Consider the following 19,793-nt stretch of genomic DNA (forward strand, 5'->3'; position numbering starts at 1 on the left):
TAGGATCACTGAGTTATAAAATAATTCATGTTGGGCAGAACCTCTGGAGGTCATCTACTCTAATCCCACATCTGAAACAGGTCCATTTAGACCAACTAGGTTTGCTAAGCTCCACTCAGCTACTGAAGAGTCTTGACTAAACGTATAGGTTGTTGGAGCCTGGATCCCTCTGAGGAGTGAGTTCTCTAAGACATCCAGTTGTGGAACCAGTATCAGTGACAACTAGTTTTGTTCAGTTTTATGACTCTTCTTCTCCCTTTTTATATAAGGAAAAGGCTATCAAGCTCACAACTGAACAGACTTGGAGCTAATGGATCTAGCTTATGTGGCTACTGCTACAAGCTAACTCACTCCTTCATTCCCCCAACATTTCTACTCTTCAAGTTGAATACAAACCATAGCTTAATTCACCTAGATCTTGATGCAAGTTTAACACATCATGTAAGTTAGTTTTTTAGACCAACACAAATTCATGAGAACAGGTCAGGATGGTTACATGAACAGTTAGTCTAGGAGAATCATCAATGGGGAAGCACGAGCGAGCCTTAAATTACACTTTCCTTCTGACTTCCTCAACTAAATACCCTTTATATTATTTCAAACACCAGCTACTTTATTTTCAAAGCCCCTCATAACTTAGGTTCAGCCTATCACATCTCAATCACTATCAAATCACAGAAATCAATAAAGTTTGGAAAGGACCTCAGTTAACATGTAATTCCCCTGCTTCATCTTAGACATAATTACCCATAGGATATATTTTCATGACAGCTCACTGCCATGAAACAGGGTGGTCCCATTCCTGTCTCTACCTGCTAACGGCCACACACTTCCATTGCTTATGTTATGCCAGCACTGGGGTACTTCTCTCCAAACCATATTAAATTCTCAGAAAAGAAAAAAAAAAACTAATTTAAGTGGTGGTGGGTGGGATGACAGGGGATGACACATGGGGACACACAACCCTGCATAGTTTTTCCATTGTCCTACAAGATAAAACATGGCTCACAAAAGACCAGAACTGGCAAAAGCCACTACAGAACAGGAGATGATGACATGCAAAAGTAAGAATAAGAAGAGGAAAAACGGAAGTGGACAAGTCCTCCCACTTTCAGCAACAATGAGCTATTATATTACACAACTGTCCAACTAGTCATCCACTGTTCTCCAAAGATGTCTGCCTTGGCCTTCAGTGGTTACTCCATATGTCCATAATTCCAAGTTTCCTTAGGCCTATCTTATATCCCAAAAGCCTGATGTTCTGGTGCAGATGAAAAAAGGAACTTCCTCTTGTCCTTCTCAGTGGAGACAGAATATCCGCCCTCTGCATAAAAGCCATCAACACAATGGAAAAAACACTATTCCTCTGTTATCTACTTTCTTAATAAGTATTTTTCTTTCAATGTTTCCTAACTTTCCAGTCTTCTTAATTCAGCTGATGTCCTCTGGATTCTCTACAGTTTCACTAATATTTTGGGGTTTTTTTTAATATAGTGCCGCAAGTGGATACTTGAAGCTCCCCAGCACCAAATATAATAGAGACAACTTTGTCTCACCATACGTTCTCCTATAGATGTACGGAAGGATGCCCATCTTTCCTGCAGCCTCACATTGGTGGTTTATAATGAAAATGAAATGAGTTAAAGCCTCTTGTAGTGCTCCCGCACTTTCAGATAATCCTTTTATACTCAACTTTGACACCTTCCTTACCCATTTAGAACTTTGCACTTGCAAGCATTCATGGGTACTACTCCAATTTATCAGTGTAACTTTGTCTTCTAATCTTAGTCTGAAGAGCAGCTGCAAACATTCCCAGCACAATGCTATTCTCTGTTAACACATGGTGTATTCAACATACCAGTTATTAATAAAAAGCATCATTAGAACCAGATACAGACATACTCTCCACTTTAAATATCCTCCAATTTGATGGCAGTGATGTAAGCAGCCTGTATTGAAGCAGTTCTCCCATGCGCTAGAGTCATGCAGAAAAAACACAGCAAAAAACATGCTTGTTACCTGTACCCATCAAGATCAGTTGTTGTAACAGGAGAGAACTATCTTTGTTAAAATCTTAAAATATTAATCAATACAAAAGTATTTAAAAGATATTAATTGTCTTTCTAGAGATTAATTTTCCAGGTCCTCACCCTACGATTCCTTTTTGTCTGTTCTTCAGTATTCACATTTTCTTAGAGACAGCCACCAAAAATTTAAGAGATTATTTAAGCTAGAGTCAGAAATTTCATTTCAGATGATGCTTACCCAGTCCTGCCAATTTGAATTCAACCAATGTAAGTAGATATTCCTTAGCGTAGGTTGTTTTCTTTTTCTTTTTTTTTTTTTTTGGGGGGGGAAGCATTCCTTTCCTCTTGTAAATAATAACTGTACTAAATATCTAGTCACAATTATCTCTTGTGAAGCTTAAAGAAAAAAGGCCTGTTAATGTTTGAGCCATCTCAGTATCATTTTCTCCCCTTTTAGACAGGCATGTTTTTAAGTTAATTATTATGAAATTAAAGGTTAATGTACCTCTGGAGTGGATGTGGCATACTGGCAAAAAATTCTTTAGATGAATAACCATCAGTGATTCAATTCATCAGTTACAATCTCCCACATGCAACACTATTATTTAACTGAAACACGTATACCAAGTTTAACAAATTTAAACTAGGGGAGGGACTTATCAGCATGAACGATCCAGATCAGAGATCAAAAATTTTCTGCCAAACACTGCTGTCAAAGTTTTCTTCCTGAGCACCATGTATACATTGTTTGTGATTTCCAAAATGTTTGTGAACTTCTAATTGCATGTATTTCATATAAAGAAGAGATGGATGTATAAGGTTACTTATACAGGTAAGATTTTTCTCCCCCTCTAATTTCAGTAACACTTCTTATGACAGCTTTTCAGATGTCCAAGTATTTTTCTTCTGCTAAAGCATTATCCTTGCAAAGTTCCAAGTTTTATCTATATTGCATTACTCTTAAGAAAAGACCTTAAGTTCTTCCTCTAAACAAGACAACAAATCAACTACTGCTGCAGCACCCTAAGGCTGAGAATTATGCAAGACATGCTAGAACTCCTGAGCGCTTCTGCTCTACATTCAATTCCCACAGTACCTTTTAAAAGTATTTTATAATGAAATCTAGTCCAAAATAAGTATTAGCTCCCACACATACACTAACACATTATTCCCATTGAAAAGTATCTGTACACGTAGAGCCTTGATCCTATCTTTACAAACATGCTTAATAATGAGCCTATGAATCATATTCTAAAGGTGATTCTTTATTACAAGATGAAAAATGCCTCTATCGGCCAACTAACATGACAATTCTTGCATAAGCAGTACATTCAATCTGAGTATTTAACCCATTGGCCTATTTAAACCAGGGAAAAACACGTATTCTTTTCCAGTGATCATATGCTAGTTTCAATGCATTCATGAATAAAGTTATGAATAGTTATTTGTTCAACATTAGGTCAGTATTTTCAGAGCATGTAAATGTAAACACTTGAGGATGCATCTACTTCTTTAGGTTCTGATGAGCTAGAAGGCAGGTACATACCTTAAGGGCTCTGTATGAGCAGCGCTGTTTGAGAACACATTAGGACAGGTGGCTGGGCAGGCTTTGATTTTGAATGACGGCCATCTGATTCAATATTGAAATAAATATTTAAGTTTACTATTTTAAAGTATAATATTAAATTACTATATTAAATATTATAATAAATATTTAAGTATCCAATATAATATTTATAGCATGGAGAGTCATACACAGTGGATGGATGGAAGCACAATGAATTGCATTAGATAGAACATTTCTATTTTGATGAAGACTAATTACTTTGAAAATTATATAGCTTTAACACTACTTTTATCTCCTACTGCAAACATGAAGCTACTTCAAGCAAACAGTCTGCACACATGCGAGTTTATCCTATGATTTTTACCTTAAGGTGCATAGAGAAGGCACACAACACGTTTATAGATAGCTGAGAGAGATCAGTATGTGATGCCAAAGATATTAACCCTCAGGTCTCTTCATCACCACGTACACATTGATAATGTTATCATGCTGTTCTCTATCTTCCTCTCCGACAAGAATAGTGCCCAAGCCATCTGCCTTTGCATACTGTAATTTTTTGGTTATAGTATGCACTTACAGCCCTTTCCTTCTGCTCCAAAGGAACTTATTTTGTAAATACTCCATAGCTATTACACCTCCATACAATAAAAGGTTGTGCTAATGGACATGTGTTAAAAACAAGACTTGTGGAATACATGGACAAGCCGCTGTTGTACTGCCAATAGTAAGCAACCAATCCTTGCAGACTGCTCTCAAATACCTCCTAGACTCATGCAAAGTACTAACAATATGCCCTTACCTGGCAGGTTGCTAGCAGTGGTACAGTAACATTATTGTAGCCCAGCCTACTGGAAGAGAGAAACCATTTTATCAACAGCAGACACTGCAGAACAAAAAAATCCTCAACGAGCACAACTTTATAGTTGCTTTGCAGCAAGACAACTTATTTTTTCAAGAAGGTGGGCCTTTAATATAACTAGGGTTCACTTCAGTATCTAACCCTCCTCAATCCTGCAAAGAACTCTTGATCTCAATTTGTGGGAGTAAGTCCCACAGTTCTTGGTGCCACCATTTGTGATAAAGCTAAATGGCCTGTCTTCAAAGCTTCCAGTCCATGAGCTCACCTGGTCCATATGGGATTCAGATCAAACCTGTTAAAAAGCATACCCAAAGGCAGCCAAAGTGTCAATGCTGCCTTCCAACATCTACGACTTCCTTAATCCTGCATTACAGAAAAACAGAGAAAACACGCCTGACTTCACACATAGCACATTTTGTCCATAAACACCTCTAGCACAGTTTCTAAATCTAAATATATGTATTTTCTAACTACACAAAGTATTCACACAAGTGTAATTTAGGTGTTTCTTAGATGTTAAACTTCCACATCACTTTTTTCTAAAAGACGCATCAGAAAATAATTTTGTAGTAGTGGTGTACCATAATTCTACAGCATGGTGAAACGAGTCATACAAGTGGATGGATGGAAGCACAATGAATTGCATTAGATAGAACATTTCTATTTTGATGAAGACTAATTACTTTGAAAATTATATAGCTTTAACACTACTTTTATCTCCTACTGCAAACATGAAGCTACTTCAAGCAAACAGTCTGCACACATGCGAGTTTATCCTATGATTTTTACCTTAAGGTGCATAGAGAAGGCACACAACACGTTTATAGATAGCTGAGAGAGATCAGTATGTGATGCCAAAGATATTAACCCTCAGGTCTCTTCATCACCACGTACACATTGATAATGTTATCATGCTGTTCTCTATCTTCCTCTCCGACAAGAATAGTGCCCAAGCCATCTGCCTTTGCATACTGTAATTTTTTGGTTATAGTATGCACTTACAGCCCTTTCCTTCTGCTCCAAAGGAACTTATTTTGTAAATACTCCATAGCTATTACACCTCCATACAATAAAAGGTTGTGCTAATGGACATGTGTTAAAAACAAGACTTGTGGAATACATGGACAAGCCGCTGTTGTACTGCCAATAGTAAGCAACCAATCCTTGCAGACTGCTCTCAAATACCTCCTAGACTCATGCAAAGTACTAACAATATGCCCTTACCTGGCAGGTTGCTAGCAGTGGTACAGTAACATTATTGTAGCCCAGCCTACTGGAAGAGAGAAACCATTTTATCAACAGCAGACACTGCAGAACAAAAAAATCCTCAACGAGCACAACTTTATAGTTGCTTTGCAGCAAGACAACTTATTTTTTCAAGAAGGTGGGCCTTTAATATAACTAGGGTTCACTTCAGTATCTAACCCTCCTCAATCCTGCAAAGAACTCTTGATCTCAATTTGTGGGAGTAAGTCCCACAGTTCTTGGTGCCACCATTTGTGATAAAGCTAAATGGCCTGTCTTCAAAGCTTCCAGTCCATGAGCTCACCTGGTCCATATGGGATTCAGATCAAACCTGTTAAAAAGCATACCCAAAGGCAGCCAAAATGTCAATGCTGCCTTCCAACATCTACGACTTCCTTAATCCTGCATTACAGAAAAACAGAGAAAACACGCCTGACTTCACACATAGCACATTTTGTCCATAAACACCTCTAGCACAGTTTCTAAATCTAAATATATGTATTTTCTAACTACACAAAGTATTCACACAAGTGTAATTTAGGTGTTTCTTAGATGTTAAACTTCCACATCACTTTTTTCTAAAAGACGCATCAGAAAATAATTTTGTAGTAGTGGTGTACCATAATTCTACAGCATGGTGAAACTGAAACCACCATCGAGCATTAACACCAGCCTGACCTCCTGCCATCACATCTCACTGAACAGATTTTCAAGCCAAAAAATTATCCTGATCTTTGCTATTTCAGAACTAATCACACACACGTAATTCACTTTTTTCCCTTTGAATGGCAGTGCTGCATCTTATTAGACAGTTTAATAGACAAAACCAGTGATAAGAAATAACCAAAGCCGTCTGATCTGAGGTTTTCCTACTTCAATACTTGTCTCATTTCACTAGCTCAAAAGTCTTACTCACTCTAGCAAAGTTGTCTGGAATATCTGTTATTCTCTCCCATTTAAAATAAGACTTTGGAAATTAGATTTCCATCTAAGCAGAATCTAATTCAGAGCAAGAATGGCACATTTTTCCTGAACGCCTTTGGGAGCTGTCAGGAAACATGTATTTGAGTTAAAGGAGTTACACCTCTCTATTTGCCTACCTCCATCAGTGCTGAAACTGCAGATGAAGATGTTTACATCCACCTCCGTACAGCAAAGTTTTTTGGTCAGACTATGACCTTCTCTTTCCAGTTTCTGGAAAGCAATCATGCCAAAACACATCATCTACTATGCAACCTCCCAGACTATGTAATACCTTCAGTGCACTAAGTGTACCAGTGTCCTCAGCAAACCGGAAATTATATAGCACAATAAATTCAATGTAATTAAAGCTGTGCATTGTAAAAATACTTAAGTGCATGGTAGGACATATTTCTTGGCAGATACCATCCTCTACAGCTTCATCTACAGTAAAGGGCTGTTTGGTTAATTAGTGACAAAAAAAACCCAACCCAGACATATCATTCTGTGGAAATATGCCTTCTTTTGCCAAGAGTTCATGCTAGTTTGTTGTATAAAATAAGCTGTACTGTCAAGAGATTCTAATGGTGCAACAGCATATATTACAGGTCCTTTTGCCCCTGCAGTATATTGGTTAAAAAACCAACACCCCACATTTACTTGCTTTTCATATACTTACACAGAGTAGCAAAATTGAGAGTTTAACCTGATAAAGGGAAAAATCTGGGAAACTTTCACACCTAACACCAAAGAAGTCATATCCTAAAATGGTATGATTATTAAATCATGCTCTCCCAACATCATAAAGATGCAGAAATGACTTTAAGTAATTTGGATTCATTTTAATATAGGACTTATCAAAAGCCTAGTACATAAACTTACTGAAAGTGGTACATTTTCTGGCATATAAGAAACAGAAGGGAGTACAAACTATTTAGATTTTTTTTTTATTAGTACTATTTATTACAAGACAGTGCTATATGCTTTTCCTTATAAATAGCACAATGCTCACCTATTGGAGCAAAACTCCTCAGAGAGTAGGTTTCAGCCCAGATTCTCACTAGGAATAAACTTTACACACATCATGCTACAATCCAGCTACGCAATGTTTCCTATTCTGTGTGGAAAATCTGTGTATCTTACTTTTCTGTTGATCTCTCAGGAAATACCCACAGCAGTGCCCTGTCAGATAATCACTTGCTGGTTTAGCTGACTAAACAGAGCTTAACAGGTCTTAATGAAAACTGTAGCTCTGATTTAAGAGCTTACAAAACATGACATAAGAAGTAGCCTAACAAAAGTGGAAAAAGGGGAAAGTGGGGAAAATAAGGCAAAGTCAAGAAAATCACGCTGCTAATAAGCAACAAAACAAAACACAGATTTCATGACCAAGTTTTGCTGAGGAATACATTTTTTTTCTTTTCCTCTGCAGTTTCTATAAAAGAAGCTGGTCAACCCCAAACTGGTAACCCTCAAGATTTTACCATAAGAGTTCTCTCTCCACTGACAATGCAGGGGCAATGAAAACATTTGACCAAAGCTTGCTTCAAAGCTTTCCTTACCAAATCTCAGTTAACAGACTAAGGAGGAAAGCAATTTAAATTATTTGCCTATCATACAGTGTATTTTCTTAAAGAACAAAAAAAATCCTGGCAAATGATCTGAATGTGCAAAGCAGCAAATCCTCAAACTTCAAATATTTATCATTCAATGAAAATCGAACACCAACCCTTCTCCTACAAAGTGACCGGCAGAAAAATTACACAAGACAGCACAGGTTTACACACTTGGACTAGTATCTCAGATCAAACAGGTTAAGTTTTGTACTCCCTGATGTTACACAAAACAGTCTGAATAGACAGTTTTGCAGAATGCATCTGAGATTTTTCTTTCTCTGTGCTGAAAAACTGAAAGAAAAATAGTCGGCTTCATAAAAAAGCATGGGGACTGAGATGACAGTATAAAGTCTGAAATTAATTCTAGACATGAAGTTGTGAAATTGTGTTGCTTTCCTTCTATTCCTTCCTCTTTCCCCTAAATCTCACAAGTGATTTCTTCATGTGAAAGGCCATCTACATACCAGCCATCTCTATATGACTTCTGTCTACCCCAAAGTGGGACTAATCTTCATTTTTCCCAGCAGGAATAGGAGAAAGAAGCATAACAAAACCCATGAAGCTGCTCCTTCCATGCTAACATATTTTGGTGACATGCAAAATTCTAGTAATTTTTGTTAAAAAAAAAGTGCCACTACTTTCTAAATTACCAATTTTTTTTAAGCAACTAAAATTCAAGATACCTGGATCTAGAGTACTTCTTGCAGCCATTTTAATGCAAGCTCCATTAATTCCATACCATCTATTTCACATTTTGCACTTAAAGTAGGTGAACTCATTAAAGGAGATTTGTCACCAACAGCCACTTTCATACCTTTCCTTTTGGCCAATACAGGATCAGATTTTGACATGAACTGCTAGCAAACTGGATAAAACAGAGCAGTGGAGCTCAAAGAAAAAAGAAAAATTTAAAAAAACCACGTCTCCCGCCCTCATCAAAACACAGGTATCTTCACAAAACTGTTTCAGCTGACACTCCTGTACTGTAAGTGTGCAGCTCTCCCATGAAGGAAGGCAGTCAAGTAAAGGAACAGCTAAAATCCTCCATGCTATTAATAGAAATGTTGGGAATGCCTGCCTAATTTAGCTTTTACTTCCTTCTTCAATTTAGACTAACATGTCCCACGAGATATTTGGAGCTCCCTGAGCAAACAAAACTCATCCTGGCTCATCCCAAGTACAGCTTCAATGCACATTTGAATAGCACCCTTTTACAAGGGCACAAGAGCTAGAGGATCAAAACCATCCCTTACAGCCCACGTCAAAGCTGCTCAGAGTAAAAGTTTTAAAATATACTGTGATACAGGTTAGGGTGGAGCAGGAACGGTCTTCATTGAACAGGGAGAGGGAAAATGAAGCTGTATTTTTCCAGCACCATACATTAAGCTTTACTGATTTTCAGTAGATAAAGCAAAGGACCTTACAAAGGGGAACCCACCCTCTTAAAATAATGCTGTTATGTCTGAGTTTCATAAATCCAGATCAGCTCTTCCCCTCATCCTCCAGTTTTAGAGATCGTTCGTGAGCACTTTATTAGTGACCATGTGGTTATCAAGTTTCAAAAAGTTTTAGAGCAAACATAGAGCTTCAAACCTGTAAGTCTGAAACTGGACCGGTGAGAGAAGTTGTACACAGAAAGAAATCCTCCGTATCCCACAGCTTTCAGATAGGAATTTCTCTACTTACCATGCACAATAACATGTCCCTATCACAAACAGCCTCTAAGATAAACTAAAGCCAAGAGCAGGAGTATCATCTGCCTTTTGGTCCTCAGTAAAAGGAAAGATGACTTCAGCCAGATTCTATCTTTAAAATGAAATTGTTTCATAAAGAAAGGCTCTAACAATGCAAAATATAGTTATTCCATTTGCTTCAAAGTAAGATTTGTTGACTGGTTAAAACCTCAGCGAGCTAAAAAGAATATGGAGCTATAGTAAACCTAGGTGTTATAACATCTTGTGTCAGCCCTACTACATACCAAAAGGCTGACCACATTCCTGTCTACAAAGGGTCCTCATTAACAGCTTAAAATAAGGACAAAAGTATCTCCTCTAATGCACTGTATTTTATTACAGATATTAAATATGAAGAAAGTCTCCTCATAAAATAACTGTGTGTAAACAAAAAGAAAAACAAAACAAAAAAACAGAAAACCAGCCCCTGGAAATGTAAAAGCTTCAAATTCGTAACAATGCAATTCCAAACATCAGAGGTTGAACTAACTGTGCTGTTCCCTGATATTTGAGAACTAACACAAAAGCTTCTCTGGATTTCCATCCACTTACATGCCAAATTCAGCACTGAAACAAACTTCACATATTCCATATTTTTAATGCAACGTAATCTGCTAGGAAATTTACTTAGTTTATGTTTTAGCTTTAATTACATTTGATAGGCTTAATGATGCTACTGTTGTGGCAAAGCATTCCAACTGAACAGACCTGGAAGAAAGTTTGAGCTAGCTCCCTATTAACTATCAAGAACTTAAAAATAGAAGTCTGTATTCAGACCACCATTTTCCCTGCAAAGCGCAACATAGTGTGCTAGTCCTTGTGTTTCAAACAGAATACAGTTAGGAGTTGTGCATCCTGAGCTTTTCCATCCGACAGTTAATCAAATGCAGCAACTCACTATGCATTTCACACCCTTATTATAAATAACTACAGTCCAGGAATGCAAAAGTGTTCATATTTGGTTTCCATTGACTTTTCTTTCATTCCTATGATTAAAATCCACTTCATATATTTTTGATACTCTAAATTTTATTCAGCAATGCTGTACTGTGACACTCATGACTGAAATGCAAGCACTCCACGGAAAAAGAGCTCCTACTGAATTTAAGACAGGTTATTAGTATATTACAGAAAAATTTATTAAAAGGATAATAAATCCAAATTCAGTAATTTGAATAAAAAACAGCTAATTAGAGCATGTCTGTACCAATGAAAGCAAAGTGACATGGACTGTCACCCTGAGAATTAATTCAAAATTAGAATCTACCTAAGGATTCCAGTATATTTCTAAATAGTAAACAAACTTAGCTAGTCAAGAGGAAAAAAGAACACAAAGATATTGTTCAGAAAGGCATTTTTTCCTGTTCAACTGCAACTATGATTTGAACAGTACTAGTTGTAGCTCATGATGAATAAAAAGTAATTGCAACTAAACCACCTGAATTTCACCCCTAAAACTTACATAATCATTTATGTAAATATTAAACTTAAGTACCCTTTGTAAGACAGAAGTAAAGGATGAAAGCATTTCATGAGTAAGCCAGACTCAATGAAGCTAGCTTTACATCAATACAGAAATGAAGAACTGCTTTATATATAGCAGCTACATACAGCTGTAATTCACAATCAAGTAAATATTCCTAACAGACTGATTTTTAAATGAAAGTTATTTTTAATCTCTTCATAACAGTATATTTGCTGAATTACAAACACCAATGGCTTCTGGCAAACAGAAAAAGGGTCAGACAATTAAGTCCGATCAAATTACACCACCATTCTCAGCATGGGGGCTTAACCATCACAATAGTTTAAACAACTTTTAACATTTCACAAAAAAAATAAGGTCAGGCCAAGAATGCAGAGTTGTGGATCAGAAAAATTCATAAAGTTTGAAATAGGTTGCAATGATGGCTGCAACTATTATGGAAATACTGGGTGGGGAGGGAGGGGAAGGGAATGGGGATAAATCAAATTCAAATTCGTGTGACCCAATTTCCAATTAAATATCAACCCATTTGTCAGCAAGAGCAGATATATCAGCCAAATAAGCCAAGTGCGACTGCAAACAAATGTAGGTAAAATGCTGATGTGATTTCTGAACATGTGGGGAGAAGGGGGAAAAAGAGGGACACAATACTACATAACAAAATTAAGCCCAAAATGAAAAGCACACACCTGAAAAGCAAGAGACAGGTACAGAAACATTGCCATATCGCATTACAGCTCATTAGCCACCCCAGAAGAATCCAAACATCACCAACAGCAAAGCGAGTTACAAGCAGCCTGTAAGAACGCCAAAGAACATGAAGACACCTACTTCTACCTTTTGATAGCCAAGACACTCAACCTCCTGATTTGGCAGATAGAGCAACAAATCACAGACACACAGAGCTGCTATGAGTGGACTTACTGCCAGATTAAAGGCATAAAAAAAAAAATCTTAAAAAGATATATTTAAATATTTAGAACATGTTTACTTCTGTTTGCAACCTGAGTTTACTTTAAAACTTTGTATGTTATCCATTCTGGGTCTTGAAATCCAGTTTACCATTGTAACTTTAGAAACTTATGCCATGCAGCTGAATACCAGTGGGTTGTTTTTGGTTTGTTGGGTTTTTTTGAACAAAATTAATTGAGGAATGATATGAATTGCATTATCACCTTTTTCAACAGGATAAAAAACCATCAGTTTTTACAAGCTATTAACATGGAAAAACTTTTATTCATACACTAAATATTTGACTAGGAAACAGTGTTATTAAGGATTCATAATTTGTGCTTTAAATTGTATTAACTATTAAAAATCAAAGGTTACAAGCAATAGAGATATTTTGTTGATGTCACAGCACATGGTTGACAACTGGAATAGCTGAGCTACATGCAAGTACCATATTTAGAGTAAATATGTGAAATACCAGAGCAGTTTCAACCCGTGCAAACTTATCACTTCCTACATAAGCAAAAGAATCACTGCTGCTAGAATGGCACTGCTGCTAGAGCGTACGGATGTTGTGACTGCAGGACTGCTTGCTTGGGAGGAAGCAAAAAAGAATATTAAGTGAAGATTTCCAAAGTGGTTTTTCAGGAGAAAGGGAAGAAGGGGTTGATGTGAAGAGCTCTTCCTCAGTAAATTAACATAGGTCTGAAGGAAATTATATAGGAGAGCTCAGAATGAGTATAAACCCCACTTTTTGTATTTTTTATTTTATAGACCATGTATATGTCATGACATGAAATAAAGTAAAACCACAGGATTTCCCTTTATGCCACCACTGTTCACTCCAGGAAATTTTCTATGCTTCATGCTCAGAAATGACACTCCCAAGTTAAGTGTTGGCGTAGATCTTGTTATTTTACACCCTCTGTTTTAAGGTAAAACTTATAAAAGCCTAATTTACTCATGTTTAATATTGCAATTGAACTAGATAAGCATTACTTTAATAAAGCTCCTTTAGCAAAATAGCACAGGAGATGTTTAGTCACAATCGGGAAATCCAGTGTATTTGTTAAGTCTTTATGAAACACTTAACTTCATTAAGTTATTTTCACACAGTTAAATACAACTTAGTTCCCTAATTTCTCAAGTCTCTGTACCTGACTTGTCACTTCTTACTCATAACTTGGATTTTCCATCAGTAGAGTTGAGAGTGCCACAAGTTAGCACTGAATTTACTAACAATATTTTGAGGTTTAGAAACTACCAGCTAATTGATAAAGCTCTAATGTAAAGCTAGGGGTGAAATACGAAGTGCAACAGTACTTCTACTTCCTTTGAGTTTAGAAGGATCCATAGATAATAAAAGTTCATACCCTGCCTGCTCACGATCACATTTCACAATGGAGAAAACTGCTAGAAGACCAAGAAAAATATCAAAACCAACAACTTTATATCAACATCAGCTTCTTTCCTTTCCACTTGCCTGCAGCTTTTTGGCCAGTTATTTCTTGTTTACATCTAATCCGGTGCAGACGTAATCACTAATAAAATCTCTCTCCTACCTAAGCCTTTGCAAGATAACATTCAGCTCCAAATTACAACTACTTCTAGCATTAAGACTTCAACCAGCAGGAAATGGTTAAACTCACATATTGACGGACACAAAAAACAGTTCTTTGACACAAAGCAAAGTTTTCATTGCTGCAGCAGCAAAGTTTGCTAAGATACTCAGAAGTAAGAACACATACTTGAGATTATTGCTTTAAACGTGTATTATGAACTATTTGGAAATGTTTAATAACTGTCCTACTACAGGACTTCAAGATTTTATAAACAAGTCATTTACAATATTTACCTGATTCTTCTAACACACTTGAGGAACAGCTTCTGCATAGTTTACAGAAAATAAGAATGCGCATACCTGACCAGTAGTAACTGGGCTATTTTTAAAGAAGTAATTGATGTTTGAGAATTAATGAGTGAAAAGGTTTTAAAGATATTGAGAAACTTAAATTTAAGAAGGCTGTTAAAAAAAAAAATAAGCTTTCAAATACAAAAGGTGTCTCTGCTTCAGAAAACCTCCCCTTGGTCCAGGGAGACCAAGAAGTCAGTAACATTTTACAAGTGAACTTTCCCAGCATTCTACCAGCAACACTTGCTACTGTGGTGTACTGATCATGTTCTTTACATAAGGCAACACACACAATGCAAAAAAGAGAAGCTTTAAATTCCACGTTGGATAAGTCATCTCTTTTGTATTATTATGCAAACGAGTGTTACTTTGTAAGCCAAGTCACTAGGAACAACTTTAAACTTTCACATCTACAGATCAAAAACTGATCTTAAGATTAGGAACTAAAGACTGAAATAGATTGTTAGGTCATAGGCTGAACTGCAAAAGAATGCCTCTTCCAAGCATCACTTTTAGAAGATGTAAGGGATGACCACTATAAAAAAAAAAAATTAAAACCCCACAACTAGAGCTACAGCCCAAAGTTACATGACACCTGAATAACCACAGCTGATGGGAAACAATGGCAGTATGAAGATTCACAGTAAGCTGACTGCAGGTGTCCTACAGCTTCTCCTCCTTAGTTCCTGCCTCTTACTTCATCTGAAGGAGAATACTGCTTCAGGCTAAGTAAAATAAAACAACAGCTGCAGAACTAAATGGCTATTCTTTCTGCAAATGAGCAGCTGTGGTAGAAAATTGGCCCTCCAGCAGTCTAGAGGAGTATGATAGTTCTCGTACTCTACTGAAAGGCACAAACAAATATGCCAAAGGAATTCTAGTAAAAAGTTAGGAAAAGTTGGCTAAGGAAGAAATGATACAGGAATCATGGAAGAACTCAGAGAGAAAAATGAATACGTCAAAAGAAAGTTGTAATAATGCAATTAGCTGTATTTGAAATAATTACAGTTACGCAGAACAGTTCTAAGCAAAAACAACAATGGACTGCCTCCAGAAATTTAAGTCAACTATAAAATGGGAAGCAAAGCCATGAGAAACTTCAGGTAATCCTGCCAAAACCAGAAAGAAAATATGAATTTGTTGAAGTACTACAATATCATAAAAAGAATGAGGATAATCTATTTCTACTGGAGAACGCAGTAGTATCCACAGACACCAGGAGTTAACTCACCACATCACTGAAATAACCCCGTTACACTTCAGTATGTAAAGGCAGGTAAGCACTTAAAACACTGTTTTGTCCCAGCTTTACTACAAATCTCTTGTGAGACACAGGCAAAAGCAATGATCCTTGTCCCTCAGTTCTGCAAGACACCCTCTGCGTACCATCTCATTTGGAAATGGAAGCTGTCTCCAGCACAGACATAAAGCCAGTCTTTAGCTGGACTTTTATTTGTACTAGTAGTAGCTTCTACACAAAACCAAAACAGCTGACACTAGGGACTTGGGAAATAAATTCCCAACAAGCTCAATTAAGTTTACTTTCACTTACATAGTTTCTCACAAACATCTACACAACACAGGGCAGGGTGCTGGTTTACCATCTTCCTTAAAAATACAGATTTTTCTTCACAATAAGAAGTCAAGGAAGTTACACTTTGGCATAACTATAGAGAGATTTCCTGTTAAGAATGGATAATTACAGCATTGCAACTTCCTTCCAAGCCATCCATCCACATTCTCCTTTAAAGAGCGCTACTCCATTAGCTAAAAGCAGATAGGGTTACTGTGCCATACTCATTCAAGTACCCAACCCTAAAAGTTTCACATCAAAGGTGTTTTAACTACGCTCCACAACATGCACACGTACACATTCTTATGCTGCTGAGGTATCACTGCTACAGCAATTTCACTGAACTGACCTAGTGAAACCTCCTGCTTGGCATTAACTATGTATCTTCTGGTTTTCCTAACGTGAAATATCCACCACATATACCTATGGAAGCACCACCCCCCCAACAGAATCATGTAAAAAAAGTGAAATCTGGCAACAAGTTTTCCAGCACCATTTACATTCAAACAACCTAAAGCACTTTTCTTAGCATCACCATACAGCACTGAACACAGCAACCAAAAGCTAAACGCAAAAGAAAGGGATACATAAATCACAGTGTACAAGTTAAACCCACAAACCAGCTTTGAGCTATCAATGCTCAGAGGTGTGAAAACTAGGACAAAGTCCTAGTGAAACTAGGTTTTCTGTAAAAGAAATTTCATGAACTATGCTTTGAGGGCTTCAAGACTATTAAACCTGTCTGATTACTGTAAAACAAGTAATCCATCATTACAAAAGCAGCACCGAAATTACAAAACAGAGAATCCTCATCCCAGCTATAAGACTGGACCTTCAAAACAGGAGAAAAAAAATCCAAACATATCCTGAGTGCAAATGTATGACCGTAACATGATTGTTGCTACCTATCATAAGCCATGTCCACTTGTAAATTAGAGTTCTTTCTCCTTCAAACCAAACAAGCAGCTAAGCTTTGTAACAGGAGAGAAAGAACATTCTTTGGGGTAGATTGTATTTTTATCATCATGGTCTAAGAATGCCTTTTTACATTCTTTGATTATTAAGGTAACAGTTACTGAGGGAAATACAGAGGGAATATACAAACCTAGGATGGGGAGTTTTGGAACTCCATAGAGAGTCAAGAGCAAGGTAAATAAGGATAGGAATAATCATGGGCACGAGTACCTATGTTGGATTTCCCCCCATTTGTACGAGTTAACGTGAGGCTGAGCTACTTAAATGTGTTCATGATGGCTCAAGCTTAATAAAGAAAGAATTTCAGAAACAGGACAGTCAGAGATATTGAGATCTGTACAAGCAATACAAATACCACATTAACAAGAATGTATGTCATGGGCACAGAAAATGCTACAAAACTAAGACATAATTCCAGGACAGCATTAGAAAACTCAGCTTATCAACTCGCCCAGGACACAACCTTTAACAAAGTATGGTGATAATGACAGTTAAAACTTAAACACTAATTAAAAAAATATTTAAGAAACATGCCACCTATGAAGACTGGTATATTAATTGTCATTCACAGTGAGATGTCAGTTCATAGGACTTACCTAGTAGTTAAACTGTTTGTTGTAAAAGGAAGACAAGTGCAAATAATTCAGAGCTGGGGCTTGAGTCACAGCTTGTGCAAAAAGCATTCATTTTTAAACATACAACCATAAACGGTATGAACAAAGAAAATTTTCAAAATACAAAACTGTGTGTCATTTCCTGATACCAGGAACAGAGACTCCTAACAAACAAACGTATTAGGGGCTGCATACAAAAAACTTATCTACCCATGATCTATTTTAACCACTAAAAAAAAAGTGACTAGTAGTAAAACTAACAAAAAACCCAAGTTTCCTTTGCTCTGACAAAAGAATTCTCCGAGAAAGAGGCAGGAACTGGGACTTTTTGACAGTCTAGAGTAGACAAGGGAAATACAGAAATGGTCTTCTCATCCAGCAACTACCAGATAGCTTTCTAAGGAAGTTCAAGCACCCTTCTACAGCAGCATCCTATAGGTCTCAATTAGGATGTCCCCTAGCAACCATGTTCAGAACATCACCCTTTTATACACACACCGGTCTGAAGAGCAGTTGTCTGGTCAGTTTGATGTTCTTTTTCATAAAGCTTATACTGTGAAATAATTCAGCTGCTAAATGACCTATTACTGAAACTGTAACTTTTAGCACTATTCCAGGCTAAATCTGAGAAAGTTTTTTTTTTTTTTCCAGAAAGCCTCCCTTCTGTTGTGTGAAATCCAGTAACACCACGACTTCATACATAAGCCATATGACAAGATGTTTTCTTCTACTTGAGACTAAGTTACTTAAAGCCCAAAGATTTCCTCAGCCTTCTGACACCCTGGGCTGACCAAAAATAACAAAGCCACTCAGTTACTACTGTCTTCAGGCAAGAGATGAAATGAAAGAGGGAATACCAGAAAGAAACTGAGGCAGCTGTTCTGGGGCTACCCTAAAAAATTGATCACATCCCTCTCAGGTACTCACAGACCAAGAATTTCTTAAAGGTTTAAGTCAGACATTTTTGGTGGAAAGAAGAAATAACTACAGTACAATTAATCCTAGTACTATCATCTGGTCTTCTTATTTGGATATAGAGCGACTCGGAAGGCACAAATCCAAGACACATGAAGGCCCAACCTTCTCCTCACGGACATGGGTGGGAGGAAAGGAGAAAGCATGCATAGAGAAGGCATATCCACACATTTCTCTCCAGTATCTTTCGCTACATATTGGGGGAAGTTGAAGGCATGGGGGGAGAGAAGGGTCCTTAAAAGGCCTAGAATAAACAGATGTGAGATAATCAGGTATTCAAGCCAAGAACATCCTCAGTTCTGTGACCTTACCGCTTAGTGGGAGACACACTAAAATGAACTTCAATGCTCATTATTCTCTTTGTAATCACCTGGATAGAACAGAGTTGATAGAAAACCTTTTAAACCTTTCCACCTTGGATCTATTTTTAATAGAAGCTGAAAAATGGCCAGTCCCTGTACAGGATGTTAAGCTCAGGTACTGAAGTTCTAAAGAAGTCCTCTTAGGCCCATCTTCCCAAATGAAGGAGACAGACTAGAAAGGATAAGACTAAGAACACCCTTACTGAGAGAGATCAGCCCCTCAAGCACTCATTTCACATATACTTCTACATGGAAGAGTTACAAGAATGATAGAGAAGCAATTTATTTTTTTCCTAGTAGACTATCTGGGAAAGAATGAAGATAACTGAACAGCTATTCCTTCTTGAAACTCCTGCACCACCTCTACAGAATGGGGGAGTGCTGCCCTCGCAAAACACAAAAGAGATCAATTTGTAAGGAAATTACAGCCCATTCCTCTGCTTGGCCTCCACGGTTCTTTCTCTCTAAGGAAGGGGTATGGGGCAAGTCCTGTCCTTCAGAGACTCACATTGTCCAGGGCCCTGTTCGTAGGGAAGAGCTAATAAGGCCCCTTTTGGAGAGCAGATACGCTGAACAGCCTCTCCCAAGCTCTCCGTCGCCACGTCCCCGATCCTACCCCCCCCTCCCCCTTGAGAATGTCCTACGCTGAAACACACAGAGCTCCTCCGCCTGACGAGGCTTCACGTCCCCGCGAGGCCGGCGGGAAAGGAGGCAGCCCCACAGCGGGTACTCCGCTCCACAGGACCGCGGGACAGGGGGGAGCCCGGCGGGACGCGCGGGGAAAGCCCTTCGGCCGCCATCCCTGCCCGGTACTCACAGTCCAGGTGCTTCTTCTTGGGCCCCATGACCTCGTGGGTCGTGGCCTTGCAGACGGTTTTCGAGACCGCCGAGCCGGTCACACTGTGCTGCGCCGCACTGGCGCGGGCGGTGTGGCGCTA

General features: G+C 37.8%; 1 protein-coding gene across 3 annotated transcripts in view; it reads right to left on the reverse strand.

Moving 5' to 3' along the window:
* Nucleotides 1-19,786, reverse strand: part of PICALM (phosphatidylinositol binding clathrin assembly protein) — a 70,867-nt gene extending 51,081 nt beyond the window's left edge. For 2 of the 3 annotated variants that reach the window (XM_009281327.2, XM_019472609.1), the window contains exon 1: nt 19,673-19,779. In XM_009281327.2, coding sequence (XP_009279602.1) covers nt 19,673-19,700 — 28 coding nt within the window. In that variant the 5' untranslated portion in view covers nt 19,701-19,779. Of the gene's footprint in view, nt 1-19,672 lie in introns of all 3 variants that reach the window. The other variant, XM_009281328.2, reaches the window with a different exon arrangement.
* Between the last annotated feature and the right edge of the window lie 7 nt (nt 19,787-19,793).

Source organism: Aptenodytes forsteri, unplaced genomic scaffold (genome assembly GCF_000699145.1).
Source record: "Aptenodytes forsteri isolate BGI_AS27 unplaced genomic scaffold, ASM69914v1 Scaffold180, whole genome shotgun sequence".
In the NCBI taxonomy this organism is placed as follows: domain Eukaryota; kingdom Metazoa; phylum Chordata; class Aves; order Sphenisciformes; family Spheniscidae; genus Aptenodytes; species Aptenodytes forsteri.